At 34.3% G+C, this 24,641-nt stretch overlaps 2 protein-coding genes across 6 annotated transcripts in view; one reads left to right on the forward strand and one right to left on the reverse strand.

Annotated features, from left to right (window-relative positions):
- Window positions 1-6,846, forward strand: part of PHACTR3 (phosphatase and actin regulator 3) — a 113,594-nt gene extending 106,748 nt beyond the window's left edge. For 2 of the 5 annotated variants that reach the window (XM_087750355.1, XM_087750354.1), the window contains exons 12-13: window positions 1,678-1,754; window positions 3,745-6,846. In XM_087750355.1, coding sequence (XP_087606481.1) covers window positions 1,678-1,754; window positions 3,745-3,760 — 93 coding nt within the window. In that variant the 3' untranslated portion in view covers window positions 3,761-6,846. Of the gene's footprint in view, window positions 1-1,677; window positions 1,792-3,744 lie in introns of those variants that run through there. The other 3 variants (XM_087750352.1, XM_087750353.1, XM_087750351.1) reach the window with 3 other exon arrangements.
- Window positions 6,847-6,984: 138 nt separating this feature from the next.
- The window catches only part of SYCP2 (synaptonemal complex protein 2), a 34,623-nt gene continuing 16,966 nt past the window's right edge, over window positions 6,985-24,641 (reverse strand). The window contains exons 21-45 of the mRNA XM_087749839.1: window positions 24,488-24,560; window positions 24,326-24,383; window positions 23,446-23,582; window positions 23,015-23,112; window positions 22,375-22,493; window positions 21,550-21,580; window positions 20,868-20,932; window positions 20,703-20,760; window positions 19,948-20,003; window positions 19,368-19,416; window positions 19,072-19,246; window positions 18,610-18,677; window positions 16,701-16,880; window positions 15,730-15,916; window positions 15,033-15,283; window positions 14,737-14,907; window positions 13,909-13,999; window positions 13,213-13,374; window positions 12,759-12,886; window positions 11,687-11,781; window positions 11,506-11,605; window positions 10,670-10,728; window positions 10,252-10,330; window positions 9,748-9,804; window positions 6,985-9,387 (exon numbers count right to left, since the gene is read on the reverse strand). Of these exons, the coding sequence (XP_087605965.1) occupies window positions 9,313-9,387; window positions 9,748-9,804; window positions 10,252-10,330; window positions 10,670-10,728; window positions 11,506-11,605; window positions 11,687-11,781; window positions 12,759-12,886; window positions 13,213-13,374; window positions 13,909-13,999; window positions 14,737-14,907; window positions 15,033-15,283; window positions 15,730-15,916; window positions 16,701-16,880; window positions 18,610-18,677; window positions 19,072-19,246; window positions 19,368-19,416; window positions 19,948-20,003; window positions 20,703-20,760; window positions 20,868-20,932; window positions 21,550-21,580; window positions 22,375-22,493; window positions 23,015-23,112; window positions 23,446-23,582; window positions 24,326-24,383; window positions 24,488-24,560 (2,622 nt within the window). The 3' untranslated portion in view covers window positions 6,985-9,312. The remainder of the gene's footprint in view (window positions 9,388-9,747; window positions 9,805-10,251; window positions 10,331-10,669; window positions 10,729-11,505; window positions 11,606-11,686; window positions 11,782-12,758; window positions 12,887-13,212; window positions 13,375-13,908; window positions 14,000-14,736; window positions 14,908-15,032; window positions 15,284-15,729; window positions 15,917-16,700; window positions 16,881-18,609; window positions 18,678-19,071; window positions 19,247-19,367; window positions 19,417-19,947; window positions 20,004-20,702; window positions 20,761-20,867; window positions 20,933-21,549; window positions 21,581-22,374; window positions 22,494-23,014; window positions 23,113-23,445; window positions 23,583-24,325; window positions 24,384-24,487; window positions 24,561-24,641) is intronic.

The raw sequence follows: 24,641 nt of genomic DNA on the forward strand, positions 1-24,641 counted from the left end.
ATCTCTGTAAATGTGACCATTATTTTTTATGCTTAAACCACACTGACCAATGCATACTGTCACAAAAACCGCTATTTATAAAAATGCCTACTAAGTACTATAAAGACTACAAAGGCTTCTACCCAGCCCATCAACTGACCAAAAAAAAACCAAACCAAAACCTAGAAGTGGATACAATCTTAACGCTTTAGGGCAACTCAAAAACATTTCCAGCCAGTGCAGTATGAACATTCATCCTCAGACTGGAAGTTTTGTCCCAAACATGCAAATAGCCTCCACTATGTTTCTAAACATGCAAGTATTTCCTTTCCTGTTTCCTATGAATGCTCAAGGAGTCACTTGATCCTACGTTTTCACAAGCATAAACAAACACTCGTTTTTGTGCCATCATAGACCTGCCACCCAGCTGATTTACACCCTAATTTAACTTCACATTTAGGTGCTTGAGTAGTAAGGAAAATAGTTCAGCGTGATTCCAGATAGAACAGTTGCTACATAAGTTTTGAAGTTTCAGGGCCGCAGCAAGCAGAACGAGTAGCGATGCCCAGACAGTTACTGGGTAAACTTACCGCTTTGCTGAGATGTGGAGATCAAACACTTCATTCTCCATTCCAGTGTCTCCCCAATAAAAAGTGTAACAACTGGTTGTAGAGGACTCATATAGAAAAGGAACAATGTACTTCTACAGTAGCTGTTCTCCTGAGCCCGCTAAAATGGTGAATAAGTTATTATACATTAATCAATGGAATAATGATTTTGTATTTTCCTTGTATGTACTGGGTATGTATTAAAATTAGGCTTTTCCTAGTTTTACTGTTTTTATATTGTTAACTCGGCAGGTTTATAAGCTAAAAAGAAAGTAAAAGAGTTCAATTGCATATACTGGTGGCATACATCAGGAATTTAGGGTCAGGAGTTTGACCGTTGCATTTGTGACTGAAAAACTTCTCTTTCAGAGCAAATACATTATTATTTTTCCTCATTTTTCTTTTAACAAGCCAAATCTCTGATATAAAACATGAACATGGGTACAAGCCTTATAATTTTAGGCAGCTAAACTACAAAGTACCAAATATGTAAGAATCTATGAAAGCACTAGTATGTTCCAGTTCACTCACAGTTGCCATCGAAACAAAAGAATTATCTCATTTTCATAGTCTGGAATTTCATTATATTAAGCACCAAAAGAGAACATTTTTCTTCATTTATGACTGTGCAATCCTATGGATACAGGTGATAACACAGTCTGGACTGGTATTTGCAAGTTGTGATAAGGCAAACAGTCTGATTTTTATTAAAAAAATGACACACATTGAAATTCCATAAAAGTCAGTTGACCAGCTGATCGATTTCTCAGCAACTTCTCTTAATCTTTAATAAATTTTAACTGGAATCTTATTCAGTGGGAGACGATAAGCACTGTGGTTTTATTCTCCTGTAAGAATTGCTTCTAGACAGAAGTGACCCTCTCAGCAATCAGTAATGAATGATAAGTACCATATCACCAATCCATACCACCTAAATAGTCAGCATCTCTACCGGCACAGTGTGCTTGCTATACCCAATACCTATTATTTCTACTTTAGAAAACTCCTGTGCTGCTCTGCAAGTCCGGTATTTTACAATGCTTATAAATACAAAATTGTTTGTTAACCTTCTTCTATTTTCAACTCCTAGGCAGCAATTCGGAAAGAGCTAAATGAATATAAAAGTAATGAAATGGAGGTACATGCATCAAGCAAACATTTGACAAGGTCAGTTTTCCAGCTATTCATTTCCATTGCCTGCTAAAACCAGCATGCTTGAGTCCTGAAGCTGTAGATTTTGCTCTTACATCCTGGGTGTGGGAGAAGAATATGCAAAGGAAGCTTTATTTTAAGGAAATGGAAGTATTTGTCTTCCTGTTCAGAACCTGGCTTTTCTGAATTTTTTTTTACTTTTTGATCAGCATGTACTGAGAAGCCCCCAGGCCTTCTCCAGAACATCACTCAGCTTGTATTCTTTGAGTCGAAGATCCAAAAGCTATGACAAAAAATTATATGTAGGGTATAACATAGAAAAAAAAAATTTTTTTTAAAGTAGACGAACAACTTAATACACTACATAAAGGTTTTTGAAATAAATGTACTTGAGTGTACAACCTTATTATCACAAATGTTGCAACTTCCCTGCTAAGAAATATAAAATTCTACACACCATAGCAGGACATATATAATGCCCATAAGTAGCACATTTGTTCTAATTGGATTTGTTCGAATGGATTCAGCCTGTAGATTTCAGTATCACTTGAATGCTGGTCCAGCTGCTCTTGGAAGGAGTGCAGTCCCCCAAAGCATGCTTAATGGCCGCCCAGCCGAGAGGTCAGGAGAAATAACTGGTTTGGGCTCCTGTCACTGAGCGGTTGGGCCAGCGTGAACCTGGTTGCTCTAGTGCTTGCTTCATGTGCCAGCACTGATGACAGGTACTGTGTTTAAACATGCATGAAAACATTCATTTCCCTTTTCTAAGTGGGAAAAAATATGAGAGAGGCTGATTCCACAGCCATTGTTACTTGTAAAAAGACCTTGTTAGTTAGAGAAAAATTGAACTAGCAATCAGTTATTTCCTACAATTTCTATTAGGCCTCTTGAGCAAGTCCAGTTGCTCTTAAAACACAATTTTAGGAGTTGCTGGGAACACAGTGTACTCTCACCATGTCTGTAAGCATTCTCAGGTGTACTTGCTGCTAAAATCAGTTGCCTGACACTGTAACTTGGTGCGCAGTCTTGCATTCTGCCCGGCTCACTTCAGCAGTGCCTGGGCCCACGTTGCCATGCTTATTTCTGAACTTGGAATGAATTCCAGCTTAACTGAGCTTTGGCTGTTCAATGAAAAGATGGTCTAGGCAAATACACTTGAGTAGTAAATGCAATGTACGTTGATCTAAATGCTATATTTACATAATTTTAGACTGTTCATGCAATTGTTAGGGCCCTTTCAACATTATAGGACTCAGACTCAAAGTTTATGGCGAGACATCGCTGCATTGATAGAATGAAATATAGGGGAAAAAAATGGGATGGCTGTAGTTTAAGACTGAAAGTGAAATATACCTTCTCTAATTGAAGTTACTTGGGGAGTTTAAGTAGATTATAATGATATATTTTGAAATTTGTTCAGGATATTAGGAGTAAACAGGCTTACAATTTACAATTAGTGCTAAGGCATTACAAATGATTTGGACTTTAATTACATATCTCAGCCAAAAGAGCAAGCCTACAGAGCAAGAGTATATTTATTCCAGACAGACTCTTAAGACTATTGTACATTAAACCAGCAGCATGTCCTCCTATTTTCTGAAACATCAGCTCAACAGTGCTTAACTCTTACAAAATAACAAGGTCACTGCACAATAAAGAATATTTCTGCCAATGACAAACTGTGGCTTAATTCCTAGAAGAAAAAAACCAAAATCAACCCCACACCTTTATTTGCACTTGCGCTCCCAAATAACTGTAAACTGGTTAGACTGGGCCCTGAGGACTGGAACTGCACTACAGTCATGGCATACGTGTGGAAATGCGTTGGTGAAAATTAAAATTTAAAGTCACTAATATTCTTCAATACTGTTACTGTACCTTTAAACAGAATGAATAGTTTTTTTAATAAAAAAACTTTTTTTGTTAATCTAACACAGATTTTTTTAAAATTATACATATATTTTGTATTTCAAAGTGGTTTGAAAATGTCTCTTATTTCTCCTAGATTTCACAGGCCATAGAAATTTTCTTCTGAGAAGAATCTGTCTTTACTTTTTGATATTGCTGCTGAACACACATCAGGGAATATATAAGTCTTTCCCTAAAGTTCAGTCCAGGATACCTTGATGTTTATGTGAAAGGAGGACTCTGCAGATGAAGTCTCTGCAGCACTTAAACACAGAAGGAAACACCAGAGATGTACTTCACTCTGAAGTCAGAAGAGCGATGGCCTGTGGAGTGGGACGATCTGCTGAAAAAGACTGAAGTAAAGCTACTTGAAAGAACCTACTACTCTCCTTTAACACTTGTTTTAAACTGTTTTGCAGTCTATCTTGGAAAAGGAGATGTTGTGCATGTACAGGCTTTACCATTCCAAGGCCTCTGACATAAATGGACATGACACACTGTCATTCAGTATTACGTTGACAAGACATTTTGAACTTACCACAATTAGTTTGTAAAACGCTTAAGTTCATGTTCTAAAAACTAATTTAATGTATTATAATTTCATTCTTTTTTATATAATGTCTAACAGAATCACAGCTGCAAGCATTTTTGATTCCTGTTACTTTTGTTCTTTAATTAAATGACTACTTATTGCAGGAAATGAACACGTTTCCTAAAGCTCTTTTTTTCCCCAGGGACAGTTGGGAAGGTAAGAGGTTACAATTGTTAGGCACCAGATCATATCGCTTCTTGTATCTACACAGAGTCTTCAAAAGGATGATCTTAACTAAGGTTTTCCATCTTGTGGAATATCGATGTTTTGGACCAGATCCTAACCAGCATAACATGATTGTCATTCTACACTAGTTGAGGTTCTGGCCCTCTAAAGAATCACGATTAAGTTCACTGTTATTCTCATTGCAAATTACTAAATTGGACAACCATAGATAGAAATGTAACAATGTACTTTGATACTTAACCAAACAAATGATTTTAATGCTTTCTTGGCAGTGAGAAGAAAAAAGTTACTAAATGCTAACGACAAAGCAAATAGAACTGGTTGAGAACAACTGTAAAGCCAGACGTTCTAATAAAGCTTGGCATCTAGAAGCATCTGAGAATTCTACTCAAAATACTAGTAAAAGGAAAAACTTAGGAAAAAAAAAAATTAATACACTGATAGCTGGAAAGCATGCCTGACGAGACGGCAACAAACCGGCACATACGCTCACAAGACAAAAGTTTCTCTGCAAGAGTCTTAAATGCTGTCCTTTTAGGAAGTCATTCAATGTTAAAAACTTGAAAAAGGCACTCTTGACCTTGTAGCTTCATTGAGATGATCTCCATGAAGCGTGAAAATAATAAAGAAAATACGGTATGTAAAATTGTTTGTATAGACTACTACTAAATTGCTGCAAGATGGTGAATAGAATCAATGCAAACAGTAGATGGACTAACTTTCAATTCTCTTCTGCTGCTCAGTGTGGGGACGAAATAACATAAATACAGTGCTAGTCTGTGGATAAACAAACATTTAAGAATGGAAGGTAAGAACATAGAGTGCAATGCTTAAAATATATGTCAGTAAGGGCAATGCTAGAAGAAATTGAGGAATCATGTCCGATGTGGTGCTCAGGACCAACGAAGCTTGCTAGCTTCGTTACATGTACCTGTAGTTTTGTACAACTTTTTAATATTTGACTTATGTGATTATCAGTTGAAGACCTGAATTACCCAAGTACTTGATCCAAAATTTTTTTTTTTCTATTTATTGCAATTTTATAACTTGCTGGCTTTTCACAGAAATATGTAACATTATAAGTAGCCTTTTAACATACCGTTTATTATATTTATCAATCATTTTAATTTTATTAATAAAATACTATTAATTCTAAACAACAATATAATGATAGTCCAGGTGTAATATACAGAAAGGGTAAACAGAAAGGAGAGAAAAGTTTCTTCAGCAGAACCACCATTTTTAGTTTGAGAACAGTGGATGACCCACTGTTAGCTACAAACTTGGCTAATAATCCGTGAAAGTAACACTCCTATTTAGCAGTGATGCATACTTTCACTGGTAATAAAAATATTGTATAACACACATTAAAATGATGTTGAAAAATATAATAAAGATATTTTATGGGTAACTTAAGGCAGCTTTTTAAATTTCAAACAATGCTTATGAGCTGTATTACTAATGCAACTTAACCATCCTGTAGTTAGGCAGCAATATGCTTCACTTCTTCCCCATGTTTTCAGCTGTCCCCCCATCACAAGCACCCCAGCCTTTTGCTGCTTCGGTCTGGTAAGAGACAGAGGGCTGTGACTCCTTCAGAGCCCCGCATGATCCCTGTCAGCTAACTGGTGGGCAAGTCCATCAAGTGGTCTGGAGCCTGCATGCATTCACCGGGCCATGTATGGGGCTCGGTTGCTGCTGGAACTTAGGATGGCATCTACTGAAGGCACAGTTTAGCTTAGGGAGGCTATGCTCCTTGTGCTGCTTCTTCCCATTGGGAAAAAGAAACAGGCCTGCAGTGCATAATTCCTATCACTTCATTTAGGTGCCTGTTTTGAATGACCCCTGGGGTTTCCCATCCACAAACTAAAAAAAAAAAAAAAAAAAAAAAGCGCAATCTCCCTATGCTGAACTTTACCTTTGTGAATACTCCCTTGTGATACGCTTCACATTTTTACATCTGTTAAATTTGGTTGTACCTGCTCAAAGTTTTTAGAAGTTAATAGGGTGGGGTAAAGGTAGACGTAAAATTTCATAGTTCTATTTTATCATGGGTCCTCACTAAAAATAGCAGTTGTATTATTTTTCAATATGCACTCACTGTAAGAAATGAATTTGGGCCTTGCAGTGCACTTTTTAAAACCTTGTACAGTTAAGAGAAAAATACTGTTTCATATACAAATAAAATTCAATTAGACCAGTAAACAAAAAAAGTTTAACATCTCAAGAGGTCCATCTAGTGGAGATGACAGTGATCACAGGCTCAGAAAAATTAGAAAAGCATTAAGTACACTTACGTACATGGGATGAGTAGACCAGATTATTTACTGGCAATTTCCATACAATAATTTCCAGAGACAATACAGCCTTATGTTTTTAGAATTAATTCATAAGAAATATATATTTAATTTACAACTATTTCTATTTCCAATAAACTATTTCCCATCAATGAAGTCTAACACCAATTATTGTGCATTTTACTCTCAGTGCACATTGGTTAGAAATCTATCACATCCATTTCTGATCTAAGAAGTTGGTTTTTAAAGATGGTATTTTCAATAAGGATAAAAAGCAATCTTTTTCATAAAGTCACAGATTAATTTCAGTTGGTAAGAACCTAGGTCCTCTCCCAAGGTCATCGGGTCCCATCCCCTGCTCTGAATGAGGCAAACTTTGAAGTTACAGTAAGTTGCTCAGTGAGTGCTGAGTTCAGGCTACAATCTATGAGTATGGACTTTTCTTTTTTCTTTACTTTAAAGACAATATTAATATAAAGATACAGAAGTAATTTACAGATCAGTAGTTTTTCCCATTTTCTTTGAGGACCTCTGTCAAAGAGTTTTCTACCTTAACTTTACCTTAAAATTCAATTTTAAACCATGCCATTTTTCTCTCTGAAAATAAACTTTAGGAAATGGTTACCTTCAGAAATAATGAAGGATAAACCAAAAGATATATGAAGTACCTGTAGGAGAGACAGATTGCATGAGCAAGCCAACAAAGAGTTAATAAAAGGAAACTGGTTAAGTAGCACCAAAGATGCAGATAGTGGTGAGGTTCAGCAGGGAACTTCTACTGGATAAATATTTTGAAAAAATGACAGGTGGGTTTGAAGGAAGTCAAATCAACATGAGACCTAAGCAACAGACAACAACTTAAAATGATGAAAGCCAGTCTATTAGACTTTTTTAAAAAATAGTAGATTATAATAATAGCAATATAGCATAATAGCTGCATTCAGAACTAGCTGGAATGAAAATAAATAAGAGTTAGAGAGATTTCCACTGAGTGGTTTCAGTAACATGAGAAAAAAATTAGATTAAAGACCACTACTGTAAGTAAAGGTCTCTGTGTTGATAATAGAAGCAGTATTAGGAATGTAGAAAGGAAACTGAGGAAAAACAGAAGAGTTCAGAGGGTAGAGGAAGAATGGAAGAAATGACAGAGAAGTTGGACTCGATGATCTCGGAGGTCCTTTCCAACCCTAACGATTCTACGTTAAAGACAGCCAAAGGACAACATAAGAGGTATAATAGAATGTAAAATAAGGGCTATAAAGCAGTTGAGTTGTGAAGAGCTGTTGCCCCAAAATTGGCTAATATATTCTTTTGAGACTTCTGTGGTCATAACATCAGCTACAGACAAGCACGTACCCTCTTCAGCCTTGCTCCAGAAGCTGGGAAGTTGTGTTAGTGCAGTGCTGAGTGAGCTCAGGCTCCTGAGATGCTGGGAGTGTTAATCTGGAGTCAGTTCCATGGTAGAGAGGCAGCTCTGCATGTGGTAACGTAGACAAGCTCCAAGACATGCACACTCTCTGAGTTAATTCTCTATATCTGTTACTTCTTGATCAGCTGTAAGTTTTTAATCCCTATTTTTTAAGGGAACTTAAATGAAAAATATTAAAGGTATTGTTCTGAGCCTGACAAGTTTGCAGTATATAAATGCAGGATTGCAAGTTAAAAAAAGATTAAAAGGTTCTTAAGGAATTATAAAATGCAAGGTAGTTTTTTGTTTAATTTAAAAGCAAATTAAGAGAAATATTAGCTTAGAAGTTGCACATGACAAGTATTCAGAAGAAACCTTCTAGCTGATACATGGCAACAAAGGAGAAGTGTAAATTATGACTCACTGGTCGTTTTCTTAGGAAATCTTCTGATATCTAAGTATATGAAACAGATTGTATTAGTATGTAGGATATATTTCTGAGCTACAGATAGCAGACCCTCTTGCTATCTGTTGTCTTACATGAAATATTTGCACAGCAGTAAGTTTTATTTGACTGACGTGCAAATATGTATTAGTGATTTAAAGCAAAATAGTAATAACATCATTTTGTTAAAAAAAGACAGACAACATATATTTTTCTTGAAATATTTAATACAACTATTTGCAACGTAGTTCAACCACAAGTGTTTAGAGTTTTGTTTTCTCTTAGAAACTCCTATTGACGTCTAACAACACAGACAAATAGGACTGAGATCAAAACAGGTGATTTCATCCCTAAGTAATTTCTGACTGTATTCTGGATCAGACAAAAGGGGTATTCTGTACACACAGACCCAAAACATAGATTCAAAGTGAAACTTGAAGCGATTTCTCTGAAAGTCAGTTAAAGAGCCTATAAAAATTGTTAAAGGCTTCTTAAAAAATAGCACATGCTAAAAATCCAAAAATTTACATATCACATTTTAGCAGATTCAGTAAAATAATTCCAAATCTCACATATAAAAGGAGAAGTCTTATCCACAAATATTTTAATACTATGAAGGAAAATATGCTTTCATTACAATCGTTTCCTTGAGTGTAAAAAAAAAAATAGTTGTCAAATTTTACATTATAAAAGACTGTTTACATTCACCTTGAATTTCAGGAAGGTATCTGAAAATGCTACTTCAGAATTCTGTCTTCTGACTGAAACAATGTCTGCAATCCTCTGCGAACATTCCACAGTTCCTCTTCTTGCTGTGCAAAAAGCATTACATTTATCGCATACTTTAAATAAAATCTTCCTTTTTTTTTTTTTTTAGGTATTGTAATTCCAGTGCATAGTATATGCTGCTTTTAACATATCAAATATGATACTTTTCTTTTCCACGTCAACATGCAACATATTAAGACTCAGAACTAAAACAGTATATCCATATCTACCTGTTGCTTTTATCACCCAGATAAGGTGTGAAGTATAACATGTCGGTGATACTTGGATTCTGACTCATTTTTATTTTTGATAGGGGACTAGAAATTACATTTTTTAGTAATTTAGTGTTCAAACAGGTATACTTAAACAATAAATAAAAATGAGGACAAGATAACTTCATTTACCATTTCTTTAAGAAGTTTCTCTTGGAGTCCTTTTATGTCTTCTTTCATCAGATGCATCTATAAAAAGATACTGAATGCATCTTCTCTGCTCACAACTGGTAACCCATTTTCAAGAAGACAATTACACCCCTAAATGGTTTATAACCGAGAGATACAGATGCACACGCATCCACCTGCCTAAGGAAAGGGACGTGTGTTTTAAATTTGTTCTTTCTTGCATGATTAACACGGGTAAACAAAGCCACAGAACACAGAATAAATCTTGCAGCAGCTTTCCAGATAATTGCACACACCTACTAATGGGTGAAATCTAGCCCTAAAACACTGAATAGTGTTAAATTAAAGGATATTTTATGACAATGAAAAACTACAAGAATACTTATGCGGCATTAATACAGTGCTGAGGATCAAGACTTTCTTTGGGAAAAAAAAAAATCAATACATGTCGGTAAAATTAGAGAATTAAAAATTATTAAAAACAAGAAAGAAACAAGTTCATCATACCTCTGAAGTAAAAATATGTTCTTCATAGTCAACAGTATGGTAGATGTTCTTTTCAAATGAAGTTTTAAGAATTTGAATTCTAAAGAAATAAAAGGCAGTGCGAATAGCTTTACTACATATGAACATTCCACACACATCACGAATACATCCCATTATTTGTAGTCTCTTTGTACTTAAAAGCATAGATAAATATTACCATCACTGTTGCTATCGGAATAGTCCAGCAGGTAGGAGAAATTTAGGAGGAGAATAATTACATTTTTCCTGTAACATAACATTTTAATCTCATTTTCTCACCTCATCTACTATCTCTATTTTATGGAAGAGAGAAATTGCACAGAGAATAGTAGTTGGCCTAACTTATACCTCAAATGAACAGAACACAAATCTCCACCCAGGATTAATGAAGCCTACTAACCTCTGTTGCTCATTTTTCATGTATGTACTAAAAGTATGCGTATGTTTTTTCCAAAAGGTCTAGAAAGAAAAATATTAATAGATGATAATCAGCAGGAACCAGTATTTTTCTGAACTAAAACTGGCTGCTATCTAATATGAATAAAATAACCTACAACCACAGACTCAGCACAGAATGGGTAGGAGTTATACAGTCACCACTGAAGCTGGGAAAAAAAAAAAAAAAAAAAAAAAAAGGTTAGCTGGCAGCATGAGGCACTTCAGGAATTCTATTTTCATGGAACCACTTTCACCAAAAATCTGTTCTGCGTAACAGTTTCAAAATGATGAAAAAGAATATGCATAGTCTTTTAATCAGGCTTTCCATATAATTTAAGCCATGCCTTAAGAATAAAAAAAAGCAAATGTAGTCTTGTGTTTATATGAATATTTGTATATTGATTTCTACATTACAGCAAGTAGCAGACCCATAATGTCAATGGCTCATCGCAGAACACACAGCAAATCAGGTTCAAATGCCTACATGCTGTTCCTGAAATACAGGCCAGTCGAAAAAAAAAAAGGCTCATGAAGTGGGGTAAAGAGCCCATTAAACGTAGCAGTAGTAGTTTATTCTAGGAAGAAAAACCTATAGTGGCGATTTAGAAATTCTAAGGGCATACCATTAGCCAATCCTAACATCTCAAATTCATTATTTGAAATTTGACCCAACTTTAAGCAAAATGATAAAGGCTTTTTAAATCAGAATTAATGATTTAAAGTCATAGATGATATGAATAATCTGTGGATTCCATAAGAATTCACTTTTCTCCATGATCAAGCAATTAAAATACAAACCAAGAATTCTTTTTCCATGTTTTTCAGGGACTGAGAATCTTTTTCAAAATTCTCAAGTTCCTCAAGGAGAGCAAAATGAAATTTGTCCAGCTGCCTGATCCTACCAAAACAAAATGAGTTACTTTTAGAAGGTATTCATTGCATTTTAAGGGTGTTTTAAAATAAATCTTTTGTTACAGACCTGCATTCGTGAAGCTGGTAACTCATTGTTGTCAAATGCTCATGGGCAGCTCTTAATGATTGCTTAGTAAAATGATCCATTTTCTGTGAGCGGCTCTATGAGGATGTTTTAACATTAAATTCAGATTATTTTCACTTTAGGGGAAAAAAAACTGTAGTATGTTTAGTACTGTAATTGCTTAGTATCACAGATCAAACTGAGCAAAACAGCTTTTTTTTTTTTTTAATTATCTCCCTATCCTTTAAGGAAAAGCTCTCTGTTAATGAAATGTAAATAAACGTGGGTTTATGTTTTTTATAAAATTCTACCTAACTTAATTAGAAGTACATTATTTGAAAAATATATTTCCTCAAAAGAGAGAAAGTACACATGGAATGAATGATGTGTGCTTACAGCTGTCTTAGATGAACAAACGCATTATTCAGGCTCATGTCTGGAGAGGGACTTTTTACAAGGGCAAATAGTGATAGGACAAGGGGTAATGGCTTTAAACGGAAAGGGGGTAGATTTAGATTCGATATAAGGAAGAAATGCTTCACTCTGAGGGTGGTGAGGCACTGGCACAGGTTGGCCAGAGAAGCTGTGGATGCCCCCTCCCTGGAAGTGTTCAAGGCCAGGCTGGATGGGGCTTTGAGCAACGCGGTCTGGTGGAAGGTGTCCCTGCCCATGGCAGGGGGCTTGGAACCAGATGATCTTTAATGTCCCTTCCAACCCAAACCATTCTATGATTCTATGTTTTCCTTTTTTGCAAATAAATTTCATTCATGGGTTTGATAATTTGAAAAAAGTCAAATGCAGTACGCTCATATACTTTAGATACATAAGCTTGTTTTGAAACAACAAACAGGATAAAAAAATAAAACAGACCTCAGAAATAAAGTCATTGGAGAGTTACATACAAGAATGAATTGAAAAAGGCATAAAAGGAAACTTGAATTCTGTAATTTCTTGAAGTTCTATGCGCATAGCTATTTTCATGTCCTTTTAAGCAAATTCTGTGGTGTAAGACAAGCTATCATTCATGTGCACTGTGCCCACACAGGCAACTAATATTGTATACAAAATGTCTTGCCTCAATTTTCTTAGTAAATTCTTGTTGGAGCTTCTGACATATACTGATAGTTGAACAACCAGGTTCCCAGATTTCCCCATCCAAAACAGACAGATCATTTACAGATACAGTAGATATGCTTTCAGACACTAAAGAGAAGTAAAAAAAGACAATGTCACAATTCAGTACGAAAAAGTATCCTATCTGAAGTTACAACAGGGCCTAGAACAGCTTTTGTTAAATATATAGATTAATTTCACCAATTAGATGGCTGAGACCAGTTTCTATTTTCATACCAATTTTCTGACTTTTTAAATGGATGTAGTCTCTAAATATTTAGCATTTCTTTCTATTTCCTTTTTTAAACATGTAGAATGCTTTTTTGTGGATATTATCTTTTGTTGTTAAAACTTTAATTTGTTATGTTATTTTAAACTTTTGCACAACTATAGACAACTTTCACTCCATAACTAACCTCTGTAAGTAACAGCATCATCTGTTTTAAATAATTTTCTAGGCTGTAACTTTGTTGTTCTGTTTCCTTTCTTTTCCTCCTCTTTGCTTGTTTCTGCTTCATCAGAGTTGCTTTCTGTATCACTGTGGTACCTTCGTTTGAGAAATGTCTGTATACTCGGTCCTTTAATAAACATGAAAATAATGTTTAATTTTAGGATTATTTAGAACAATGACATGGGAGGATAAAGAAGAGTTTATTGACCCTTTGGATCCAAACTCTAGAAGTATGTGTCTTGGCTTTAAAGCTTGAGAACTACATAAAAATTAATAAGCATTACATTTATGGAGGGCATGTCCGGTAGATATAAGAACTTGATGTAAATGAACAACAGGATTTCCTAAGCCCTCTTTTCTTGGTAATACCATTATCCCCACTTTTTTTCCAGTATCAGTGGGAATGCTTCTAACTCTTTCTTAAGAGTGCAACTAACTCTTTACAGTAACTGCATTTTGGAGGCAAATTTTTGGGGTTTTTTGGGGGTAGTTAAAACAGCAGAGAAAATGAGAAAAAGAGTAAAAATGGAATAATACTGAAAATATATAAAAGAAAACAAGATTGAAAGACTTGGGCCATATTTTTATGCCAAATAAACATATTTCTTAACCTTTACAGAAACACATAGAAAGTCTTTTGCTTTAAATTAAACGTTTGTACCTGACTCATGTATGGGGCCATAAGGTTCTTCACTCCAAGAGTGTACTTTACTTCCACTAGAAGCAGACAATGGAGATGGTGGTACACAATCCTAAAAGAAAAGTCACTGATTTATTAGCTTCCAAATTAAAGCACTTTTAAAAGTCTTCATCAGAAATCCACATTTATATTGCTTTTCATTAAACTAGGGACATGAAGACAACTACAGGTGGGGAAAAAAAAAATCATTGCGTGAATTACTACTAGGTCTCACTAGATGAAAGAATAAACAAATTCTTCGCCAAGTTAATAATTAATGATAGCAATAAGTCAAACGACCAATAAGGTCTAACTGTTTCTTGCAATAGGGCACAAACAAAATTATTTCTTAAAGGACTCATTAATGCTTTTTTCACCAGAAAAAGTACTTAAAGAAGTGGTTTGAAGGTATACAGCAGGGTTTTTCTTTTTTATTTACCAATGCTACAATAGCTGTTTTATTGAGTAGGACATTAATGTGAAAACTATAAGAGCACTTTCTCACCTCAAGAATTTTTCCATGCAGACGTCACAATTCTTTAATTTGTGAAAAATAGTTTATTTTTTATTGAAAGTCAAGAAGAAAATATTTACTCCTTGTTATTTTTTAAATATATTAATTATAATTGATCTGGCTCGGATACAATTCTTTCCTTGTATCCATATAATAAACAATTCTCTAATTTATCTCAAACATTTAAAAATTAACTAAGAAAGATGCATTTCCCTTAAACCTCCCCATCTGTAAAGTAAATAAATAGATGAAAAGCTGCAGCTCTCTCCTGAAGAGCAAAGGATTTAGTAACATACCTCTTCTTTACTTTTGGTGATCGGTTTAGTGATGTCTTGTAGTTTTCCTTTAGTAGAAAGCGTGTCTGAAAAGCAATGTCTGAAACTTGAATCTTCATTATTATCACGTGTTTCAGATACAGATCCTTTTGCACGTTTTCCACTCACAGTTTTATATGTCGTTAAGCTAAGCTACACATAAACAAACAAACAAAAAAATCATTATTGAAAGGAGACATACAAAAGCATAAAACAGTTGGCAGCTGAACGGAACAATTTCAGTTAAAATAATTGTAGAGTAACTTTAATATTCTTACCAAAGATGCTTCAGTTAAAACTGGTGAGAAACTTTTATTTCCAAATGTTAACTTTTTAACAGTTGTCTCAGGGGACTGATTTAGACATATACTTTGAATATTCTTTTTTCGTGGACAGAAGTTATTGGGAGAGATTCCTTTCTCAAAGTTTAACATTTCCCTTTTTTCTAGTGTGGACTCCTGAAGACCAGGTGATCTTTCGCTATAAGTGTGCTCTTGAGTAACATCTCCTTCTGATACTCTTTCAGCACCTAGAAAACAGTTACTTAACTGTCAGTATGAGGGATGAAAAGAAGAAAAGGTAACTTAAAGCCCCATATTGCTAACTGTTCCAACTGTAGGTATTTGCAAGTCTCAGATGTGTGGAATTTTACTTTAAGTGTCAGCATACAACTTGCCACACCTGCACTTTTTGCACTCTCCGCATTATTTTAGCGGTTACCAGATTCGTTTTAACACTTAGGTATTGCACTTCTATATTATGCTGATGTCAAGTAACTGTACCAACCTATAAAAGCATTAGTGACATATTAATACACTTCCTTAAATTATGTGGTACACGTAATTCCCCTGAATTAGGGGATATCTCTTATTTTAAAAGCATGAAATAAATGTAAAATTGTACTACTGTGATAATCCTCATTTACCTCCAACTTTTGATACAGTATTGCTACAAACTAAAAGTCAAAATACCTACATCTCATTGTCTCAAGAGATGCAGGACTCTCAGATGAAGCCTTTTCAATTTCCTTTTGTTCTGCAGAATTCTTTGATTTATTAAACGCTTTATGTACATAGCTAGCTACTCTCTTTGGCTCCATAGATACAATATCCTGGAGTTCCTTTTGCTGATTATCATCCTTGTTTTCCCTGTTCGTATGTTTCTATTAAAATACAAAATTTATATAAACATTATTTGTAAACATACAGAAGTGTCTATATATGCAGGTAAAGAGCAAATTATCTATTTGTACCGTTGAACAGGCAGAAGGTTCCAAAAGAAACATCATTAGAAGTGCTTAAATTCATATCAAGTGTTCTAATATCAATAAGCACTGCATTTGTTTAATTCAGCACCCAAATTTCTGTTCTGAACTTCTTAGCTATTGGAAGCAATTACCAATGCTTCAGGATTTAATCAATGAAGTTTACAGACCTATCCATATACATTGAAATGTTATGCTAAAAGAATGAACATGTTTTAGCACCCGATGTCATTGCTTAATTTACTAAAAATCCTATTTGGATATTCAGCAAATGTATTGACATACCCTCTGTCAAGTCAGCATTTTCTATTGCACACAGAATTGGCATAGCATTATCAAAATCACATTATCTAAAAGAACAAAATTTGGCTCACTAAAACCTCCCATTTAATAGACATTTTCATAATATCGTTCAGTTTTTAAAATAAAGGACACAGTTTTTGTAGTCTTTGCAGCAGAATAAATTTCAACACGACTGATAAGATTCTTTAGGACTGATTTTCTTAGCAGCTAAATACTCATAATTAAAAAAGGGCACTACCAGAAATAATAAATAAAATTCAGTTCAACTTGCTCATGTTGGGCACTTAAAATTCAGGAGTACTAAGTACAAAGGAGATCAGAGTTTATTTTGAAAAATATGGCAGAAGTGGATTTTTAAGAATAAAGTGTAACTGTATACCTGTATTTTTGATTTCTCCTCCTTAGAGGTGCACGCTGAAGATTTCCTTTCGCTCTCTGACTCTGAACTGGAAGGCTCTTTGTAATTTTTTGCTAAAGCTGCTCTTCGAGGTCGTTTTTGTCTGGTGGTTTGTTCTATTGTTTCATCCATTCTTGAATTCTGTTTTTTACATTCATTTATCTTTGGAAGAATAAGAACATCTTCAGTTTATATCAGAATGATTAATAAATATATATATAAGAACAAATGGCAGATAGCTTGGTTTAATTTACTTGAAATCCATTATTTCAAAACAACTAAAAAGTTTAACTTTACCAAAGCTCAAAGTCCAACCATCAGTCTACTACACATTTGGGAAGATAATTTTCACTGTAGATAGGGCACACTGCAGTCAGGAATGTGAGAGTCAAAGAAGTGAAGAGGCAAAATAAATGCCATTTTTGAACTACAGCAAAGCTGAAGTGGGTTTCCAAAGCTTGCTCTCCAAAATATGTGCACATTTAAACTACAGTGGAACTGGTTTGAAATAGAACAAAACCAAAAGCCTGCATAGTGAGGAGGAACCAGGATCCTTGATCATCACCCCTGAACTGATTACCTTAACCACTAGACTAGAATCAGTCTTCCTTTCTATCCGTCCCCCTGCTACATCACAACTCGTGCCACTCTCTCTACACAGCAGTCAATGTTCAGAAAGAAATAGAGCAAAGCGTGTTCTCACTGAAAGCACCCCAGGGACCTGACATTAGAAGGGATGTAAAATGTAAGTGCAACGCTTCTCAGACTACGAGAGATTAGAATTCTTGCCTCCTACTCTCTTGAAAAGTGCTCTATGCAAAATGTACGCTTTCCTAGCCTCCTCATCTCCAGGGTCAAGTCTATTAGGGACTTCCTGGGCTTCAGATGCTCTCCATCTAAGTCTACGCAGTAGTGGAACCCTACCTCCTCAAAGTAGGCACTTTGAACTTGCTTGGGTAGATCTGGGGAATTTCGCTACTAAAAAAAGACACATTTTAGTAAGTCAGTCTACCGATTCAACATTGGGCAATTGAAATCCTCCTCAGTTTTGAAGCCCTGTTCAGAACTGAAGCCCTCTTCAGTTTTGATTTACATGGACTAGACATCACCATCAATTCCTACATGTGGTGATTGTATTTTCATATGCATGATTTACCTTGAGTGCATGTATGTAGCTTTAAGCTACTAACATTAAATAGATTTAAATAATTATTGTACAGAGAGAGATATATATATAATATATTATTGTATAATCTGAGAGACCAAAGAGTAGTCTGGAGGGGACAGGGGAAGGTTTTGTGTTTTTCTGGTGGGTTTTTTTGGTTTTGTCTTTTAAACTCTGTCTTACAAACATCTATGAAAACCTTCCATTAACATTTTCATAATCACTTATAATTTATTATACTCCCACCTTTAATAAGCTTACAATATTTTGCAATTATTATTCTTTCTTAACATCTATAACATTTTGGTTTTGCAGTTTCATTGTGTTACATATATTCATTTAAAGAAATCAATCTCAAAGGTATTAATGTTCAGTTAAGCACATTAGACAAAACCCTCGCTGAAAAACTAATGGCATATTCAATGGAGCGGATGGTTATTAAGCAGTAAATAGACATAATCAATAATTTTAAGTAATAAAACTTAGAAAAGCATCAATGTATAATAATCATTCTAACTCATAGCTAGTATTATGCCTGAAATACTAGCTAAATACTACATAAAAAGAATACAGTACCTGAAAAGAACAAACTGTATTTAACAAATGATCTTGAAATAAGCATGGAGAAATGCACGTATTTATGAAAAACTATTTAAAAACAGTTTCTGTAGTGAGGTAAGACATTTTGAATATGTATTACAAGTCTAGTTGCAAATTTACATTTACCTTTTTCTTATTTGCATTTTTGCCTTTAGGTTTATCCACGCGGCAAGCAGGTTCAGAGAATTTATCTGCTGTTACAATACATAAAGTTAGGAAAATCAGCAAAAAATTCAAATATTTGACATTTAGAGTTTTAGCTGTAAAATCACAGAATCACTTTTATGCCTGCAAACTTACTGATTCAGTAAACTACTTTGAGCACATTATTTTAAAAAGCCAAAGGTTTTTTTGTTGACAACTACCTCTGCCTGTCCCATCCTCCAATAATTTTCCACATTAATATACAGACCTTTTGGAAATTAACCTTTATAAATGATTAGAACTAGTTTGAAAATTCCTTGTGCTTGGAAATAAGACAACAAAAACATATTGTATCTGCAACACAGCACATTACATGCTGTGCAGTTAGTATCTATGGACAAACATATTGCAGCATTCTTAAGAAATATGAAAAAAGTTTCTTACTTTTGTCTGTTCTTACTGGTTTCCCTAGGTTTTTATTTCTACTGTAATCAATTAACTGGGCTTTAGATTTCCTATTTGATTCTTGTAGCCAACTAATGTCTGTCTTGCTGTCATCACCTCTGTATTCTGTGTCTGTGTCACTAAAGAGATGCTTCTTGTTTTGATTGTTTCTAGTCTACAAAAAACAAGTAAGTTCTTAAGTTATTGATTTACTTTTAATATACCTTTCACTTACATAATTGGTATTTAAAGGCAGAAAGATAAGGTATACTGATCCACAAAAATCTGAGCCTTACTTTTCTTCTTCCTTTCACTTCAGTGCTAGTTTTACTGTCATCTGCGTTCCTTAATTCGAAGAAGAAAAAATACCTTTAAATGATACATTTAAAAATACTTGTTCTAAATCTTTCTACTATTCATGCGATAGGTGCATTACAGATTCAAACAAATGTACCTACTTTTGATTTCACATCTATTTTGGAAATATCTGTTCACCTTAAACTCTAGAGGATACGCTTATTTGCTCATGAGCAGTAAGAACACATAGTAACAATATGTCCCTTTGCAGGCTGATCATTAACAAAAAACTAGCCCCCTCTATTCAGGCGTTTATATCCCTGTAGTATTCCATGAAGAGAATTAAAGCGGTTTTCTTTATGAAACACATTCTTTCCTTTTTATCAGCTTCCCAAAGGAAAATCATGAAACAGCCTAGGAGACCACAGCAGCTATTTTCATTGCTTGGAAAAACAACACTGTCAAGATATTATTGTCATGCATGCATTCCCTGGATTTTCATAATGGAATGCTGGAGAATGCAGACAGTACTATTCTTCACAATAATCAGCAGACTAGGACACAATATAACATCCTTACCCTTTTTTGTTTGGATCTGTACGAATACTCAGTTCAGTAACATGCAATTCTTGGATCTAAAAAGGTAAATAAGTAAGAAACAAATGAAGATTTTCATTTGTTATACAACTTAAACAAAATTAAACAGGCCACCAGACTGTAACAGCTAAGGGCTTTTATGCCCAGTTTTTATACTCAGCAAATAAATAATTTCTAAGGTAGAAATTAATCATCGTAAGTTAAGAACAGAGCTGATTGATAGTTAAAACCAGCTGGAACTGACTGAAACTTTCAATATCTCAAACTAATACATTAGTTTCCCATTCACTTGCTTCACTACCTTCACCAATTCAGCAGGCTCCTCTGAGCCATAAGAAGCAAAACTATCTTTTGTTGTCTCTTGCTTTTATCTTAGCTAGCTTTTCTTTTCACTCAAACATCTGGGCAAAGATGTCTTTACAGTAGGGATTGGAAGGATGGCAATAATGCTTTCAGGATAATAGGATAATTTAAAAATAATGATACTCCTAACAAACTGTTTTATTCTTAATTCAGGAAAACATCGTAATAGCTTTACGTGGCCAGAACCTTAGGGTAGCGCATATCATTACACATTTGAAAGCGATGGAGGTATTTACATGGCAAACTTTTTTCCCCACTTAATTCAGTGATATAATTTGCATTTTTAGATGTTAACTATACTTTCAGTAGACATAATTTAAGCTGAGCTCCTTTATATCCTATTCATAACGTATCAGCTTCAGTTATATTCTTACTCCAAGCTTTATTGTAGGCTCATCAAACCCACTGATGTTAAAGTTGTAGACGTCATCCCTGTCAAACAGACACACAGATCAATTTTGTGACTGAATTAATGAATATTTCACAAAGTTAGGTATGGGTAATTAGAAATTTTGTTTGAAAATGTTTTAACTACTTACATAATATGACCAGCAGTTACATTAAGAAAAGTAGTGGTTTTCACGTTTTTATCCTGAACTGCTTCCTATACATAAATAAAACAGTTAACTCATATGTCAGATTTGGACTATGCATTCCTACACACTGTCATCTCAAAAAGCAAGTTCTGCATCATGAACATACGAAAAAACCCAGCGGCTGCTCAGACTTCCACTTGATCAGCAACAGTACAATATGGCAAAAGGGGACAAGAGCTAGTAGAAACTAAATCTTTTAGAATTTATCCTTTAAGGATATCAACCAAACCTCAGAATTTTTCTCCCCAAACATTAAGGCTAATTTCTGTGTCCCGGCTATATCCCATTTAAGGATTCTATAATGTCATTTACTATAAACATTTTTATTCTAAATATTTAGTATTGCCATGTTCAAAAGGAACAGATTCAATTATATAATAAGTAAACAGAAATTCATTTGGGCTTCACTGGCTGATAGTTGCCTGTAAAAATATTATTCCACATAAGTAAATATATAAAAGGTATTTTAAGTATATACAGTCAATGCATAATTAACATTAACATCTACAGATATTTAACATTCAGCAATATTTGTGAACTTTCACTTTACATCTACTAGCTACCACCATATACGTAAATATATCTGATATGAAAAAAATTTCCAACAAAAGCAATAACATGTTACCTTAGAGACACAGGATTTAATTAAATGTGGCCTAAAAAAAAAAAAAGGATATATTTTGTTAAATGCTAATTAGAATATAAGCATTAGAATATTGCTTATATAAATAAAAGCCTTATCAAACACAACAAATTTATTCAGGCATTTAAAAACAAAAACAAGTGGATTAAGAGATCAGCCCCTTTCACTTTTGTGCTCTAGAAAAATTCATTCCACATGAATTAAAACTGCAGGTTCTGCATGTTTTCCAAGTCCCTATCCAAAAGGTTTAAAAGGCAACGTAGCCTAACTATTCCAGTCCTTCGTCATTCAGTTAAAATCAAACATGGAGAGCATGTAATTATATGTAAAGTATATCTCCAAGCATCAGTTCCAGAAAGGTAAGACTATTTTTCTTATTTAAGTATTTGTTAAATTTAAACACTCGAACAGTCAACTCTTTCAGGAAGAGAGAACTAGGAACTTCAGATAATCAGAAAATTGATGACTGAATTCAAGTTTGACTCCCAAACTATGATGATAGGATGGAGACACGCAACACGTGCAGTGCCCATGAACTATCCCAGTTAAATTCTCTCCACGGAATGTGTTGTGAGTGAGTGAATGAGCCAAAGACCACTGAATGGAGTTTCTAATAGCCTTTGGAGTTATTTCAGCTACTGGAACTATTCGACTACCAGTCTCCTACTCTTTGGTACAATGGGGCTTATCAGAACTGAACAAACAATTCAGATGAAAGCAGGATGTGAAATAGCTGTAGACAGACGAGCAGATCACAGACAAAGCCACATGCACAAAAAGCACAAAAGTAAATAGTTCACATCATACCTGTTAAAACCCAAGGAGTCTCTTGCTTTGCATTTCTCATCAGTCTTCACTTTATATCTGTCACTGATTTTGCTAATTAGTGATTTTGCTGCATCTGTCAGTTCTTTAGACTTTGTTTTCTATAAAAATAAAGTTTAAGACTCTGAACCCATTCAACAGAAGAGCAAAGCTGCAAATAGAACTACAGGTTCCCAACAATCACCTAAACTTCATTAAATGTCTTCTAGATGTACTAAATCACATTCCTCTGAAAACCATTTTCCATTGCATTGCCCAAACAGCGAGCAATAAAACTGAACCAGTTTAGCAGATACTTTCTTTTAAATGCTGTGGTTTTGTGTACTGTAACATTCAAAAGTGAATGAAGAAGGGCATGAGAAGCACAAGTTGGTGCTTAGTTAAGAATTATTTTTTAAAAAGATGATTTTAAAAATGAAATTCAGAGTAAATAATCTTAAACAGGTCACACTGAAAAAGTAAACAGTGAAGCTGACATTATTTAATTCACCCTGTATTAGTGGAAAATCAATTAAAAATATGTTTGTGACTAAAAGAAAGTAAAATACAAATTTTGAAACACTGAAAATTTGACAATTCTCTTAATTCCAAGTCAAAAAAATGAAGGTAAAGAAACTCTCACCGTCTTTGATTGCTTTGGATTTGCAGTCTCTTTTCTAAAGAGAACATTAGGTTCCTCTTTTTTAAAATCAGAATGCAAAGATGTTTTGGACACTCTAGCTGAAAGAAATGTTTTAAATGATGTTTCAGTAGTAGTTTAAATATTTTTCCCTTAACAGTTTCTGTTCTAGTTGATTAACACTCTGACTGTCCACTAAGGATTTTGCAGTTTTCTTCCCCCATGGTATCAATTTAATTTTCTTGGTTTTCTTCTCTTTTTTAATTTCTTTGTTTATCTGGACAGATACTTCAAAAAATTGAATAAAAAGCTTTTTGTTTCACAATTCTTTCACTAACAATAAAAATGAATACAGGAAAAAAAAAGCGCACAGCTGTACGTTAAAAATTCATCTGAAACATTTTTAACACTAACAGTTGAGGTGTGAACATAACCTGTATGGGACATACGTGCCAGTGACGGATTTAGCTTTTGCTTGTCACCAGTTATTATATTCTTCTCAGGAACAGAGCATGCTCTTTTTTTCAATGTTTTGGTTTTATCAAAAGAACTCTCCAAAAGACCAGGCAGCCTAACAAAGATAATACCATCTTATTATTAGTGAATTGCAGAAAGTGATTCTTAATTATAATAAACATGCATCACAAAATAGGAAAATAGTGATATCTTGTAGATATCAATGCATTTTTACATTGGTACTTAAGCCTGCTACCATTGTTCAATTAACCAACGCACTGTAAAATGGCAAACCTTCAGAAATAACCTATATTTTTAAGTCAACTTCAAAAAGGCAACAGTATCCTATGGCCATCATTAAACCTTGAACCTAGATAACTCTGTGGTGTGTCAAATTTACTACTTTTTGTGGCATAGTTCACTTACGTAAACCCATATGCCATTTTACCTTCTGATGTCATCTGAAAGAATTACTCTCCCTGTTACTACTAAAGCTTACTTAAACTCCTACTCTGATCTTGTTAATGAGTACTGTTTTCATAAACAGATTCACCAACTGAAATTCTTTGATTAAGACAATGGAATAGTACTGTTCATGAAGTAGTCTTAGCAAATACATATAAGAGTGCTGGTTTGGTGCCATGAATTTCAGAATAAAAAAAATAAGACTACATAGTAAAAGTGACCTGACTTACACAGCAAACAGTTCTTAATGCAACCCTCTGGGAAGACAAGACAATTAAATTCTGGCATTTTCTGAAACTATGTAACAAAATCTCAATTCTGGCAATAGCTGAAAATACTCCCTTCAAAGTGAGTGATAACAGCAGTGACTTGGTATCCTTTCCCAATACTTACAAAGGTTTGCTGCTTCTCCCTACTGGCTGAGAATCAGGAACAATATCTAATGCTTCATCTAAATGAGACATTAATTTGGTATCAATTATTATTACAAAAGAAATGGACAAAACTGAAATAATTTTAAAAGTAAGGACTATCAACACTTGTAAAATTACTTGCCTAAAGTTTGCTTTTGTGTGGCCTTAATTTTTGCCTCCTGTATCATTTCTAAAACTTCTTCAGCACACACTCGCTACAGTGGGATAACATTCAAAAGAAAATATTAGCGTAGGACCATAAACAGTATAACCTCGTAAACTTGTATTTTCCCTAA

Source organism: Nipponia nippon, unplaced genomic scaffold (assembly GCF_047370975.1).
Source record: "Nipponia nippon isolate SJK-2023a ecotype South Korea unplaced genomic scaffold, ASM4737097v1 scaffold_13, whole genome shotgun sequence".
In the NCBI taxonomy this organism is placed as follows: domain Eukaryota; kingdom Metazoa; phylum Chordata; class Aves; order Pelecaniformes; family Threskiornithidae; genus Nipponia; species Nipponia nippon.